At 41.3% G+C, this 15,431-nt stretch overlaps 1 protein-coding gene across 1 annotated transcript in view; it reads right to left on the bottom strand.

Moving 5' to 3' along the window:
* TNFRSF21 (tumor necrosis factor receptor superfamily, member 21) overlaps positions 1 to 15,431 on the bottom strand; it is a 73,018-nt gene that overhangs the window by 48,898 nt on the left and 8,689 nt on the right. Inside the window, exons 2-3 of the mRNA XM_012664673.1 lie at positions 3,612 to 4,260; positions 1,733 to 2,227 (exon numbers count right to left, since the gene is read on the bottom strand). Of these exons, the coding sequence (XP_012520127.1) occupies positions 1,733 to 2,227; positions 3,612 to 4,260 (1,144 nt within the window). The remainder of the gene's footprint in view (positions 1 to 1,732; positions 2,228 to 3,611; positions 4,261 to 15,431) is intronic.

Genomic DNA, 15,431 nt, shown 5'->3' with positions numbered 1-15,431 from the left:
ATAGAAAAGAGCAAATGCTAAAGCAAACCAGCAAAATGTTAATAACAGGTCAATCTGGGCAGACATATGCAAATATTCTTTGTACTATTGTTGCAACTTTTCCATACGCTGGGACTTATGTGCAAATAAAAAGTTTTTTTAAGAAAAGAAGGGAGAAATTAAGGCTTTCCCCAGGCAGGTTTCCAGCAAAGAGTTGTCTTAGTCAAGTCTACGCAGCCTTTATACCAAATAGAATGTTGGTTGACCCGAGTCTCATGTTCACTTGGCTTTTGACCACTCACACAAGTCAGCAAGGGGAAGCAAAATGATTTTCTTTTCAACTTTCTCTAAATTTTCTGTTATAAAAGTACCATGTGCTTAGTATAGAAAACTTAAGGAAAGTACAGAAAACTAATAAAGAAAAAAAAAAGAAAACCATACAAAATCCCCGCCATACGGGAAAAAAATTGTCATTCTGGCATATTTCCTTTCAGTGTTTATTCTAAAGTTTTAAGAAAACTGGGATTATGTTATATAAAGTATGTAGCTTGGGTGTCTTTTTCTCTTTAACCAAGTATAAACATTTTCCTATGTCACGGCTAAAAGCAAAAACTTCATAAAATCTTCAATGTCAACATAATACTCCATTATATGAATAGGCCACAATTTACAGTTATTTCCCTAAAACTATCCCTTTGATTGTTTCCAATTTTTACTATAAATAATGCTGACTTAAAAGTTTAAGATCTTTGTGCTTAAATCTTTTTTTTAGTATTTCCGCTTTATATCTTTACGATAAATTCACAAAAATAGAATTGCTGAGCCAAATGGTACAAACATTTTTAAGTTTTCATACAAAAGGCCAACCTGGTTTTTAGAAAAGTAGGCATCGTTGAGGGGAAAGGAGACACGTGAATGGAATTATCAAAACTGGTTGAGATTTTACTTAGGATTTGCAGAAAGGGAAGTTACTGCCACAGTCTGAAAACCGTAGTTCTTCAAATCAAACTTAGCTCCGGGACAAGTTCTGTAAGCTATGTTTTGTCCTCAAAAGAGGAAAGACCAAAATATTACAGGCTGTATCAACACACGCTGACCACTAGTTAAGAGATGTAAGGGCCAGCATCTGATGACGACCAACATATTATGCTTTCGGTGTCTATGATCAAAAAGACCATCCTATCCTCCTGATTAGAAACAGGATCCTAAAAATTTAAGTGGAAAAACGTGTATATGTGAGGAAAGTGATAGGAATCTAAAAGCAAGGTCCAGATTCAAAAAGGCAAACTTACAACAAGGTGGGTTTTGCCTCCTCCAGTTTCATAGCAGCCCAGTTGGATAGAAAAAGCAAGAGCTCCGGGAGTCAAGAGTCTACTCCCATCTGTCCTGAACAAACAACTAGCCTCTTGTTTAGGTCAATGTAGCCAAACCTCTCTGAACTCAGTTTTCTCCTTTGTTAAATGACAAGGCTAAACAAAGTCCCTAAGGGTCACTCTTAGATCTCAGGTTTTGCAACATTGTCCTGTTTTAAAGGTGCTGGGGGGGGGAAGGAGGAGGAGAGGTTATGCTCTCTGAATGCATGACTTCTAACAAGATGATCAATCTCATTTTCCATAACACGATTAGATCAGGTAGCATTTGGTTTACAAAAGAGATTCCATAAACTATGCATTTCCCATCCCATCAGAAAACAAGAACTAGGGGCAAAGAGGCAGGGAGATCTGTAAGCAAGGAGAAAAGAGAGAAGGCTCACCATGGCCGTTGCAGTAGTAGATCCACTTCTCCCGGTGCTGGGTTGGAGTCACGGATTTCTTCAGCCCTGCCTTTTCCACAATGGCGCTGGGATCCTGCCGGGGCCCCTTTTTCAGAGTCCTCGAGCTTTTCCGGATACTGCACACTACGATCACCACAAGCACCAGCAGCAGGAAAAGCACAATCATCCAGGGCAAATGCTCATTGATGTCAAAATGCTTGTGCAGGTTCTGTCTGGGATGGGCCCTCTTGGGGCCCTTCACGGGTGTGCTGGACTTCTCGCCCCCCATGGCCTCCATGGATGGCAGCAGCTTCAGGATGTGTCTGTGGTGGGGGCCTTGCTGGTGGGTGACTACCTGGAGGTTTGGGAGAGTCTTGTTCACGCCTTCCTCCCCGCTTGCTGAGCTTGTGTTGTCAGGGACTGTCCCTTCCTGGATGCCACTCGGTACCTTTGGTCTAACAGAGGCAGAAGAGTTGGATTCTGTTGAGTTCATGCCTAGAAAAAAGAGTAAGGAGGGGGAAGAGCTTTTCCATATTTGGGGATCTATATATTCCCTCCTCTCCCTCGTCATCTCCAAACTAGGCCAGATAATCAAAGAAGAGATGACCTGTGGGGCTTACGAATAAATTATATTGCACATTTTCATAAAGGCCCTAACAGCGCCTTCACCTGAAAGGTAAAAACTGAACTGAACGGCTAAACTCACTGTCTTGTACCCAAACCAAGGGCATCCTCAGGGACTCAACATCTGAGCTTCACAGAATCTTCTCCTGTACTTCACATACTACACGGACACATGTATGCTCAGAGCTCTAGTCAACTCTTAATTGTTTCGATTATTCAGAGAACTAGTTCAAATTTAATTCCTTTGTTCATGCTTCTCCTCTCCTCCTTTTTGACTATTTCGTGATGCAATGGTAAAACTGAGAATATGACTAAGAGAAAGAAAAGATCTCGTATGCAAATCGAAGTTTGACTAGTGAAAGGTTTGTGGACAGGTCAGTGAATAAAAGCAGCAGGACTTTCTTATCATCTGTATCAGTCCCTGAGAAAATCTGGAGTGCCCATCTGAGCTCTCTGAGCCTGTTTCTTCAGTTCAAAACAGCAGTGGTAAGAAGGCTGTGCTTACAGGGTTATCACAAAGCTCAAACGTAATCACACACGAGAGTATGCCAGGAAGCATAACTCCAGTTGGTTATCATCTCATGAAAATTAAATTCAATCAAAAAGGATTTGAAAATAAAGGCTAAATTTTATATTCTGCCTGAGGTTCAGACAGAGATTTGAATACTTGATGAAAAGTATAAAGTTAAAATCATTGGAAAAATATAAAGTTATTATTTTCCAGATGTGAATGCTAGTTACTTTCAATCTGATACAAATTTGCTTGTTTCCTGAAACTTCTAATTTTCCTGCCTCCCTTCTTGATATAATGGTATTTTCTCCCTTTTTCCCTCTTTCTCTCCTTCTGGATGTGTCTCCCCAAAATCAACTCCATGTTGGAAAACGTTTAAATTAGAAGGAACCTTAAACATTCAAATCACTCATTTATTTGGCAAGTTGGGAAACCGAGGCCTAAAGAGGTTAAATGACTTACATAAGGTCACAAGCTGTCCTTGTTTCTCTCAGTTCTTATTATGTGGCCTAGTTTTTAGATATTTGATCTCCCCTAATAGAAAACTTCTGAGTCTAAATGTTTCTAATAAGTCCAAAGAAGCCAGATTTAATTAGCCACAAAAACGAAGGCCTCTTCTCCAAGGGGTGACTTTGACTTTGAAATACACAAAATGGAGACAACATCCTCGGTACAAGCCCACTCTTGGTACCTCCACTGGGCTCAAAGCCTTCCTCAAATAAATAACTCATGAGGCTAAGTTACCTTTGGGAACGTAAGTGGAGGAAGGGACTTCGTGGGAATCCGTGTGCTCGGGGCGTGAAAAGATGGCTGTGCTGGGGGAAGGCGAGGCGGTGCTGGAGGACGGGAGTGTGCCACAGACGTTGTCTGCCTCCTTGGTCCCCGGCTTGATCACCACCAGGTTCTGACTCAGACAGTCTGTGTATGCTTTGCATTTCATCACACTAGAAGGCACATCAGAGAAGGTACCCCGAGCACACTGCTTACACCGCACGTCCTCGGTCTCCGTCCCTTTCTTCCGCACACCCCAACCCACAGGACACACTGTGTGGGGGGCGCAGGTAGCGTTAAACTGGAACATGCCAGGTGGGCAAGTGCATTCTCGGTCAGTCAAGGCAGCACAAGGTAATTTCTCAACCATTGGCCAGGGGCATGGCTGACTACAGTCATGGCATTTCTCTATGCCATTCTCATGCCTGGTAAAGGTCCCCGCAGGGCAACTGCTGCAGACACGCAGGCTTGTGTTGGTACAATGCTCAGAGACATAGGTTCCTGCTGGACACTTGTCACAGGTTAGCACCTGGCCTGTGGCACGGTCAACGTGGCGGTACGTGCCAACAAGATTCGAGGCCTTCTGTTCTGGCTGAGCCGTGGTGGTGCTAAGAAATCCAAGCTGCAAGAAATAAAAGGGGAGGGGGTAGGAACAAAAACCAAGAAGGAGTTATATAGGAGCAGAGGAGAAGAAAGGACCAGTTAGCCCAACACTACCCATCGTCATTCCTGTTGGAGATAAGGCCGGGCCTGCATCCTCTTGGCACTACTGCGGCTACACGGCAAATAGAGAGAAACAAAGACTTGGATTCCACCCTAGCACTTGACCTACTGGCTGTGAAGCTTTAGTCTCATTGTCTGACCTTTGCTTCAGCTTCCTTTTTTTTCCATCTGTAAAATAAAGCTGACAATGCCTCTCAAATTGATTGAGACTATGTATGTGAAAGCACTTTGTAGCTAGTATTAAAAGTGCTATATATACTAGTCAAAACCCTAAAGCAAGAAAAAACCAACTTTGTGAAAGCTGTCATTTCCTGATACCAGGACAAAGCAACTAAGAACCAGGAAAGCATATATTCAAGCTGCCATCTCCACAGCACCCAATCTCCTGCTTGAGGTTAATCCAATTTCGTGACACAATTTTTTCCAGAGATTTTATCTACGTGAAGCTGAATTTTTTTTTTTTTTTTTTTTTTTTTTGCAAAACAGAGGCAAGCCCTTGGCATTCTTGGTAATGCACTATGTGCTTGAAACAAGAGAACTGATGCTTTTAGATTCACATGCTATTTGTTCAACCTCTGAAGGCCACAGCTACCAAAGCAAGGATGTGCAACCACCTAGGAGCCCAAGCACAAAGCTGGGTCCAGCAAGAGGGATTCAACAGACATTTAAATTTCATTCAACTTTTCCCGGCTAGAAAGGATTTTCCATTAGTTTCCAGAATGAAATCTTGAGGCCTAGGAAATTATATTTGTGGTACTAAATCCTTAGGTCCTTCTGAAAAGAGGGAGGTAAACGTATTAAAAGAAAGCTTTTCTGCACTAGTGAAGACTGAGAGGTTCCAACAGCTTTCACTACCCTCTATAAAATGGACAAAGTTTATGTAGCAAGAAAATAATGGCGGCCTCAAACTACCAGCTGCCTGATACCGCAAATTCCTTCTAACTTTGCCCCTGTACCAGTAACTAAGAGAATAAAGCAAGAATGTTTTCAAAGTGATCAGAGTTTCTGTCCTCTTAGCACCTTGACAACCCAAGATTCAATTCCTTCCATTCCAAAATTTAACTATTTGACCCAAAAGTATCTCCTTTGAAGTCCTTTACCCTATCCCGGAGTTGCCCCCGTTAAATGACAATATTGAAAACTAATTTTCAGCTTATGAGAATACATTTATTTTTTTCCATAATCTGAAACTAAAAAAAAAAAAAAAAAAAGCGATAGTGGTTGATTTTCTTATTAAGAAGTTTAACCTCATCTTGGAGCCCCAAGAAAAAGAATCTTTTGCCTGATGATAAATTCCATAATGTCTTCCCTTTTCATTCTGGCTTTAACTTTTTTTTTTCTTGTTCATTCTATTTGGAAAATAAGCCACAGTCACCCTCTTCTGAGCACAGCAGATGCACTGGGTAGAAGGAACTGTTCTGTGGAGCCCAAGTTCCTTTTGGCAAGTGTACGAAGGACAAGATTAGACCTAATCTCCCCAGCACTAAAGATCTGACCCCAGAGGTTGCAAAAGTGGCTCTGTTCTGTACTTCCCGGAGTTCTTTATTATCTAGTGTCTATGTGCAAAAGCAGCTCTAGATGGCTGCTGTGTTCTGAAAGTTTGAAAGATGGATAAGTAACCCAAATGGCACGTTATCACACTTTAAATGAGAGCATAGAACCAAACTCGAGATCCGGACAGGGGGTGCTGACCGGGCACTAACATCATGCTGATGTGCTGTGTGACCTATTAATACCCCTGCCTCCCTACCTGTGTGGGAGGCTGGGCAGTCAGCCACACACACACAGAGGAGGGTGGCTCTGCAGAACAAGCACAGGGGGTCACGAATAGCACTGTGTCTGTCTGGGTGTGGGGTTGGGGCTAGGCTTCCTACAGCTTCATATATTGCCCCCAGGGTATAGACTTCTAAATCCATGGTAGGGGATGGTAGGTCCTGCATGAGTTCCCTGATCACTAAAGTACCAGAGGTCTCCCTAGCTGTGCAGAAAACCTACTTTAAAACCCCACTGCCCCCATACTTTTTCAAACTTTAAGTGGATTTTATAGTTCTTTGCTCATTTAGAATAACAGATCAGATCAAGTTTCTAATTAAAGCAACATTCAGGGCTGCTTAAACTATATCATACTGGGTAACCCACTTTAGACAATGTGTCTCTAAAAATGGACCTCTAAATTACTTCATACTATATAGGAGGCAACTCCAGCTCCTACAAACAGAGCTAAGAAATAGTGATACCTCTGCAGATTTGCCTGGGCTGAACACTAGAAATTAAATTTGTGCAAAAACCAGACACTATGAATTCACTGGACAAATATTTATTGAACACCTACCAGGTGTGTGCAAGGCAGTGTGCCACGGCTGAGGACAGAACCTTAAGAATGCAGTTCCAGCCCTTATGAAGTTTACATTCCAAGGTGGGACAGACAAAACACGATTATATCAGTAATTACTTGACTAGCATTGAGATTACTGCTGAGAAGGAGAAACAGAGTCCTATGAGAGGGGATGTAACAGGTGCTTCCTAGCTCAGGGAAGTTAGAAAAATGTTTCAAAGTAGCTTTTCAGGATGAAGAAGTAGAAATGAACTCCAGGCAGGGAGAAGTAGAGGGGGATTGGGCAGAGGGAACTCCAGAGCAAAACTATGAAGCAGAAGGAAGCTCAGCTCAGGAAGTAAAAAGCTTGTGGCTCTATCTCAAGATGCAACAGGGTGGCCACAGTTATATTCAAAGGGGCTCCACACTGTGATCTTAACCCAAAACGCAATGAGAAGTCATTATATGCTTATATGGCAGGGAGGGAGCACGTAATCACATTTGTAAATATAAAAGTTATCTGGCTGCAGGGTGGAAGGTGAAAGGGGTGTGGAGGGAGAGTAGATGAGAAAATCCACTTAGAAGGTAAAAGCCAAGGTGGAAGTTGGTGGTCATTTGGACTAAGGTGGTAGCCATGGAAATGGAGAGAAGGAGACAATTTGAGGGTTCGCATCAGCTGGGTTTGGTGAATTATTACTTAAAGCAGAGGAAAGAGGAAGAAATTAGCGGTTTTCAAGTAGGACTCAAAAGGGTACTGGACAGAACACAGTTCTCTGAGCTGCCCTTCAGGCTAGGGAGGGATGGAAGGTCGGCTCCAAGCCCCTACCTCTGCCTCTAACAGAGCAACTCGGCTTTACCAACTTGCTAACGGGGCTTCCAAGAAGGAATCCATTTGAAGGAAGGTCTATTTCTAAAACAAGTCTGAAAATCACTGAGCTAGAGGGACCCCTAAGGCCTCTTCCAATTCCAAAGTAAACAGCTAAATCCATCCGTGCTACAAAGCGGAAGGAATTACCCCATGGACTCTCTTTCCTTGCTGAAACCCTGCTGAGAGGAAGAGGTGACCATGTCCTTTTCTCTATGTAGAGACATACATGGCACCTGAGAAAAGTTATTCTCCTAAGGCCTTCAATGAACTCATGATCTAAAACTAGATCTTTTCTCACTAGCCTGGTGGCAACTCCCTAATGTCTAAGAAAATTAAAACATTGTAAAAATCATTCCCAAAGGTGATTCTTGGGGTGCAGCAATGGGTAGTGGGGTGAGATGGATCAAGTTCAAAATCAATAGTTAAGAACGGTCCTGCATGATATAACAACAAGTTTAGGTGATACCTAAAGCTAATGCTAGGGAAAACACCTGAATTAGGAGGCATAGATTTGAAAAGTGCAAAAGAGTGAGGGCCGAAAGACCTGAAGTTGAGTCCTACCCTGGTCAAGATGCTTACTGCTCTTATGTGTACAGAGGTGGATAAACTAGACCAGAGGTTCACCAAAGTCTCAGGCCTCAAATGCAGCATCAAAATTACCTGGGAAGCTTCTTAAAAAAATTCACATCCCCAGTCCCATCATCTGAGCTCACTGTGTGTCTGTAATGAGGCCAGAAATTTATTTTGTTTTAGCTTTGGTTTGTTTTCTTTTTAATGATTCTGATGCCGAACCAAGTCTTAGACACCCTGAACTAAGCCAGGACCGCACTGGCTCTGATCTTCTCTGATTCTGAGATGCATTCCAGAGACAGCCCAACCCCACTGTCAGGACCACTCTCTCCACCTCTTGTCCAACCTGGCACTTTTAATTGTTTTAATATACTAATTAAATTATAAAATAATTAGTATTTTATAATGAAAATAAACATTCTTGTAATAATTCTAATAATTAGAAAGTATAGAGTAAAACATTTAAGACTCTGCTCAAATCCAGTCATCCCTAGAAAGACTTGATGTTAATTTTGGTGCACATCTTTCCAGACCCTTTTCAGAGCATCTACATATCATATATACATACATACATACTTTAAGTTGGCTGTTTCCACTGCTTTTGGTTTTGTCTTGTTTTACTTATCCAAAGGGGATAGGCCATACATACTGTTGTGGGATTTGCTTTTGTTCATCTTCTAACACTGCATCATTGGAATTTTTCCATATCAGGACAGGTAGACTACTGCATTCTCTCTAACAGTCAACACGTTCTCTTCAACAGTATGGATATGCCTTAATTCAGAGATTCTTCCGACTGAGGACAGATAGATTACCTCCTTGTCCATACGTCACTGAATGCATTTTTCTGTCTTCCATAATCCCCTTCTTCTCTTCTCATCCCTCACCTCAGTCTCTCTTTTCTTTCCTTTCTATTCTACATGACAGATACAACCATGCTGCTCATGGTCTTTTTGAGAACCACTTTCTTCCAGGACAAAAGAAGTCTCAGTATAACCCATAACTTGGAATTCTCATGCCATCTTCTCCTCCCTATTAATAGGAATCCACTATATGTGTATTTGCAGCCCATGGGTGGACCAGACCTGAAGTAGAAAGAATACTCAAGTAAAGACTTGGAGAAGAGAAGAAGGCTTATGTTCTTGTCCAGGCTCTGTCTTAAGATCAGCAGGACCTTGTTTTACTCACTTAATAAAATTAGCTGGTTGGACTATATTGAATTCACCACTAACCCTCTAAGTGTTTTCAATTATTTCTGTCAAGTTCCAGCTTCCCTGTGAAGCCTTTAATACTATTCCTAGACACCCAGATTCCAAGCAGATGAGCAAATTCTTTGTCACATTTCCTGTTTCTGTTCCTCGTATCGGTGCCTAATTACATGCTGTCTTGTCATGTTTGCTGATGACCTCATTGGTGTATATAGTTATCTTCCCATAACGATTATAAGCAGCTCAAGGCCAGGGACAATCACGTAGATTACATTCCCTCCCTTGTGCAACCACCTCAATAATGAAGATCATGGAAATAATAAGCAAAGCATCCTCCCAGTCAGGGGTCAGCAAACTAAATCCCACACACCAATTGTTCCTATAAATAAGTTCATTGGAATCCAGCCATTCATGTAGGTATTAACTATGGCTGCTTTCCTGCTACAATGGCTCAGTTGGATAGTTGCAACAGAGACCGTATTTACTATATGGCCCTTTACAAAAAAAGTCTGCCAACACCTGCACTGAGTAGTGAAAATTCACATCTAATGGGTGCAGTGCGGGCTGTCTGGGGGATGGGCACACTTGTACAGCTTGACTCTGGTGGTGCAAAGGCAACTTACGAAACCGAAATACTTGTACCCCTGTAATATTCTGAAATTTTAAAGATAAATAAATTATTAAAAATAAAAATAAAAATGTCAAAAAATACAGAGACCAGAAGCTCACTCACAAGAACCGTCAGATCTCCTCCGAGAGTGTAGCAACAAATACTGAGTTCTTGGCTTCCTTTCATGACACCCACTCCAATGCACACACCAGATACGATCCTTTCATCCCCTGCTTAGGACTCTCAGTCACCTCCCACATGACTTAAGATGAAATGCAAACTCTTTAACAGTGACAGGACTTCCTGTGGAATGCCATCCTGGCCCTCCTCTCCCCAGCTGAAAACAAGTTTCACAATCTCCCCTCATTCCCTTTTCTTCCCCATATGGTCACCATAATTTTGTACTTACACGTTTATCTGTTTAGTGTATTTTCCCCTCTGCACCACAAGTCCCATGAGGACAAGGATCAAGTCTATTTTACATACAGATGTCATCCAAGTCTCCAACGACCCCATTCATGGTATAGCTGACAAGTGTTTGTTGGCCAAATGAATGAATGGTTCTGCAGGCCATAAATAATTAGAAGCAGCTAATTAAGGGTGGTGGAGGAGGAGGTTGTTGAAGATGAGCACATGTATAAAGTAAGTGTGAGAAAACCCAAAAGCCTCCATGATGTAGCCACAAAAACTCAAGAGATACAGGAGTCTGACCTTACAGCTTTCAGTGTACAAGGAAATAGCTCCTTTCATCTCCCAAGACCCCAAGGATATCACTCTGTTTTAATAGAACTACAAGTGCCTTTTAAGAATCAAGCATGGTGCTTAAGATGACAAGCAAATGTACCAAAGGGTTAAAACATGTCCCCTTCATTTCCTTAAAAAAGATTACACTAACTTAGTGCTTAGAATGATAAGCAGTGTAATGAGATTATTCTCCAGAAGTTATCTATGCTCCATCCTGGTTTAAACTTTCATTATTTGGAAAATTTCATTTATCCAGGACACATATTAATATTTCACCAATAATAATGGATAAAAGAGGCAAATATCAGCGTGCCATCCCAAACTGTACAGAGTGTAGGAGCACTATAAATACTTATTGAAGGAGTAAAAGGTAAACCCAGAACAAAGCAAATTTCAAAAGAAGGAAGAGGTAGCTCTAAATGACCAGCTGTAGAGGCTCCCAACGTCTCGGTGCTCACCCTGGTGAGCCACATCATACCTGTCCTATTGTCACTTGTACTCCAGGGCACAGAGATGGGCCTGACTGAAGACAAGAGGCACACGGATATGCGAATGCACATCAGAATGGTGATGTCTATTTATTCTTTAACAATTTTTACTCCATGACCTCATCCTTCAAATAAACAAACAGATTCCTGGTGCCTTACAGTTACAACTTATTTCATTCTTGTTCCCTATCAAATTCTAATAATTTTTTAATTGGAAATGAGAAAATTCAAGGAAGTGATAAACTTTTGTCTATTCATAATGTACAAGCAGAAAGACTGCCTGTGAGTTTACTATATGATTTTTTTAATGCTGCATAAAACTAGCATTTTTAAGAGGAAACTCAGTTACTGTGGAGAGGATAAGGCAACCAAGCTATTCCTGAGGTGGTGACTATAAAACCTACTAACAGATGATCGAAAGGCAAAAGCCAGCAGAGCTGGACCCACCACTCCCAGAATTTGGGGCCATTTTATTTTGAACATCACATTAAATTTGATTATCAGGACACTGGCTGCTTGGAATTCTCTAGATTTGAAGGGAAAAAAAGAATGCATGAAGGGGAAAGCTTTAAGGATAAAGTTTCCACGAATCACAGATAAAACTATTCCCAATGATGTCATATAAATTTAGTCAGCTCTTGCATTTCCTACTATCCTCTCTGATTAAAAATGTCTTCTGTTGCTAAGGCAAAAGCAGGGACTGCTTTTAAAGCTGGTGAATACAGAGAACGTCAGGCTAGAATGTGCTGACTACAGGACTGGAAGGAGGCAAGCTCAGGGGACACTGGAAAAAGGAAAAACCCAGATCCTATTTTTCCTGGAATCTGCAATGCAGAAGAAGTCTGTGCACTCAGCAATCAGTCCTTGGACCACAGAACCTCGTCTCCTTTCATCTCCTTAGAAATAACTATTTGTAAGAACTCTACCTACATGAAGAAGGCAAGAACAGGCTGCCCATTTATCTAATCACTAAGCAGTAAATGAATTGGCATTACATACAAGACAGAAGGATAGGTAGAGAGGGAATTCTACCCTGTACATGCTAAGGATTTACAGAAGGGCATATAAACCAAGGCAAAAGCAACGACTCCAGAGGGTGCTCAACTCCAGCATGAAAGTACATATAAACAAAACCTATTTCAGCCTGGAGTATGCCAGGAAGGCCCAGCTCTACCAGGTACTAGCTGAGTGTGATATTGTGATACAGTAAGAAATATATGTTTGGTCTCTGTCCCTGGTTCCTAACACACAGCTCCTAAAACCTTGACATCTCCAGAGTGATGAGTGTTTTTTGTATGCAAATGAGATGACTGATGGCTGGGAGCCCCTGGATATCTTCAGGATGGGGCCGGTCACCTGAGAGACCAAGGTCACCTGAGAGACCAAGGCACGATTAGAAAGTTGGGACTTTCAGCCCCACCTCCCACCTCCAGGGAGGGAAACGGGCTGCCGGTTGAGTTGATAACCAATAGCCAATGATGTACTCAATCATGCCTAAGTAATGGAGTCTCCATAAAAACCCAAAAGGGCGGGTTTTATAGAACTTCTGAATAGCTGAACACCTGGAAGTTCGTACAGGGTAGCGCCCCAGAAAGGGCATGGAAGCTCCACACCCCTTCCCACATGCCTTGCCCTATGTATCTCTTCCACCTGGCTTTTCACCTGCATCCTTTATTATATCCTTTATTAAGAAATCGGTAAATGTAAGTAAAGTGTTTCTCTGAGTTCCATGAGCCGCTCTAGCAAATTAATCAAACCCATGGAGGGGTTGTGCGAACATCAGTTCGTAGCCAGTCAGTCAGAAGCACAGGTAAAACCTGGGGTTACAACTGGCAACCAGTCTAGTGGGACGGAGCCTTTAACCTATGGGATCTGACGCTACCTCCTGGTAGACAGTGTCAGAACTGAATTGAATTAGAGGACACCCAACTTGTGTCCGCTGGAGAATCTGGTTTCAAAAGTGTTGTGTTGGGTGGTGTCTGAGGAGGAAAAACGCTAGGATTTTTTTTCTGTCTTTAATTCTGAGCAGCGTTGGCAAGTGGCTCATTCCTGTGTCTCTGTTTCCTCATCAGTATAAGAGATAATAGCAACACCTACTCTTCAGAGATGGTTTTGAGAATTAATTGTTAATACGGATAAAGCAGGCAGAACATGCCTAACACATAGCAAGTGTTCCATAAATGTTATTTTAATTTCACTCCCACCAACTTATCATTTTACTATATTTTAGCCTTATTCCCTTAGGATTAGACAATCTTGGAAAACGCCCCAATTAAAATGCAAATATCTGATTCCTGCAAAGTATATCAAAGATGCCAGATTTTAAAAATCGGTAATCCTGAAACACACCCTCCTGGACTTAGAACATACTAAAAAGCAAAAATACAAAGAGTTTAAAAGAGAAACAAGGGCCAACTGGCATTTTCAAAACATTTAAAATAAAAACTTGGTATAGAGCAAATGAGAAAGCACAAGAGAGGAGAAAGGATTTACTGTCAGTAAATACAATATAGATAACTGGAGCAGAATTTAAGTAAGCATTTTCCACAGTAAGTTTCCCTGATGTAGCCCCATAAGATGTTAATGATTCTATGTTCTAAAAAAAGAGTGAGCAAACTCCAGCACCTTCCTGTTTTTGTATAGTCCACAAGCTAACGACAGTTTTTAGAAATCAAAAGAATATTTTGTGACATATGAAAATTGCATAAAATTCAAATTTCAATGACTGCAAATAAAGTTTTATTGGAACATGCCATGCCCATTCTTTGAGGTATTGCCAAGGGCTGCTCTCGCCATACAAAGGCAGAACTGCATAGTTACTGCCAAGACCACACGATCCACAAAGCTGAAAATACTTAACTATCTGGCTCTTCACAGATAAAGTTTACCAACCTCTGGTCTAAAAGTTTAGAAAATGCTCCTGATTAGAATCTTATCTTGGAAAGGCACAATTACTACTAACCTACTGAGGGCTCCAGCAGGCCTTGCAGAAGAGCTGCCAGAAATGGTGACTTAGTGGGACCCAGTGCTCCCCAAAAATATTTCACCATACAATCCTTTACTCACACAGTGTGTATGATTATCCTGCAAAACACATTGACATACTTCTTACCACAAATATCACACTAAAGTCCAAAAAAGTCAACAAATCCAACATTTAAAAGATCAAATAAAAAATTCAAAGTTATCAGAATAGTGTATTTATCCTACCTGCAAAGAGATCAATTTCTGACGGTTATGTTAAAACAAAATGAACAAAAAAAGAAAACATTCTCAGACACAAAAAAGAAAATGGGTTTAAAAATACAAACTTAAATTTTTGTGTTATTAAATACAATAATATTAAAAGTAGAATGTGGAAAAATATGCCATACACAGCCAATAAAAGCTTATAACCAAAAATGTATAAAAATTAATGCAAATGAGGTTAACATAACTTCTACTCAATAGTGAAGACAGGAGACTACATGAATACATAAATACAAAGGTAATCATCATATGGATAAATTTATGACACCCCTAGCAACTACTGAAATGCAAATTTGCACAACCAAGGACCCTTACATATTTAAAGCAGCATAAATAAATTAAGGTTATAAATTCCAACGCTGGCAGGCTTATAGAGCAGAAAGCACATTCATAGGTGGCTGATGGCACTCCAAATTAATTCAGTATTCCTGAAAACAGTCTGGCAATATGCAGCCAAAGCCATAAAACTGTTCATTCATTTCCTTTGACCCAGCAGTTCCACGTTGGGGAATACACCTTGGGGAAACAACCCAAAAGGAAAAAAGAGGGATTGGTTTATACAGAGACAACTTAATGAGCGCTGCTTGCAGTGGAAGCAGCAAGCCAAGTATCCAACAACAGCAGAATAGCTCAACACACCAACAACCAGAGGGATGACAGCTATTAAAAAATGGCAGGCATGAAGGCTAGAACTGACATAAGTCACAGGCTCCTTGAAGTTATTCAATACACATCCAGACTTCGGGTTTCCCAACCCCACCCGCTCCTCCCCCAGCCTTCCCTTTCAAAGTAATCAGACCACCATAGACTGCTTGACTTAGAAACTCGGGAGTCAGCCTTGATCATTGCTTTCTTTCAACACCACCTGCCCCCTCCTATGTCACATCGGTAAACTCTCCTCAAAATCTCTATCTAGGAATCCCCATCTTCACTGCCACCACCCCGGTACCATCATCTCTGCCCTGAACTACTGTAAAAGATTCTAACTGGCCTCCTGCTTCTGTGCTCCCCTCCCTAAT

The sequence above is a fragment of the Propithecus coquereli genome, unplaced genomic scaffold, assembly GCF_000956105.1.
Source record: "Propithecus coquereli isolate 6110/MARCELLA unplaced genomic scaffold, Pcoq_1.0 Scaffold90, whole genome shotgun sequence".
Taxonomy (NCBI): domain Eukaryota; kingdom Metazoa; phylum Chordata; class Mammalia; order Primates; family Indriidae; genus Propithecus; species Propithecus coquereli.
Note: the sequence above shows the minus strand (reverse complement) of the source record. Positions and strands in the feature narration are given on the sequence as shown.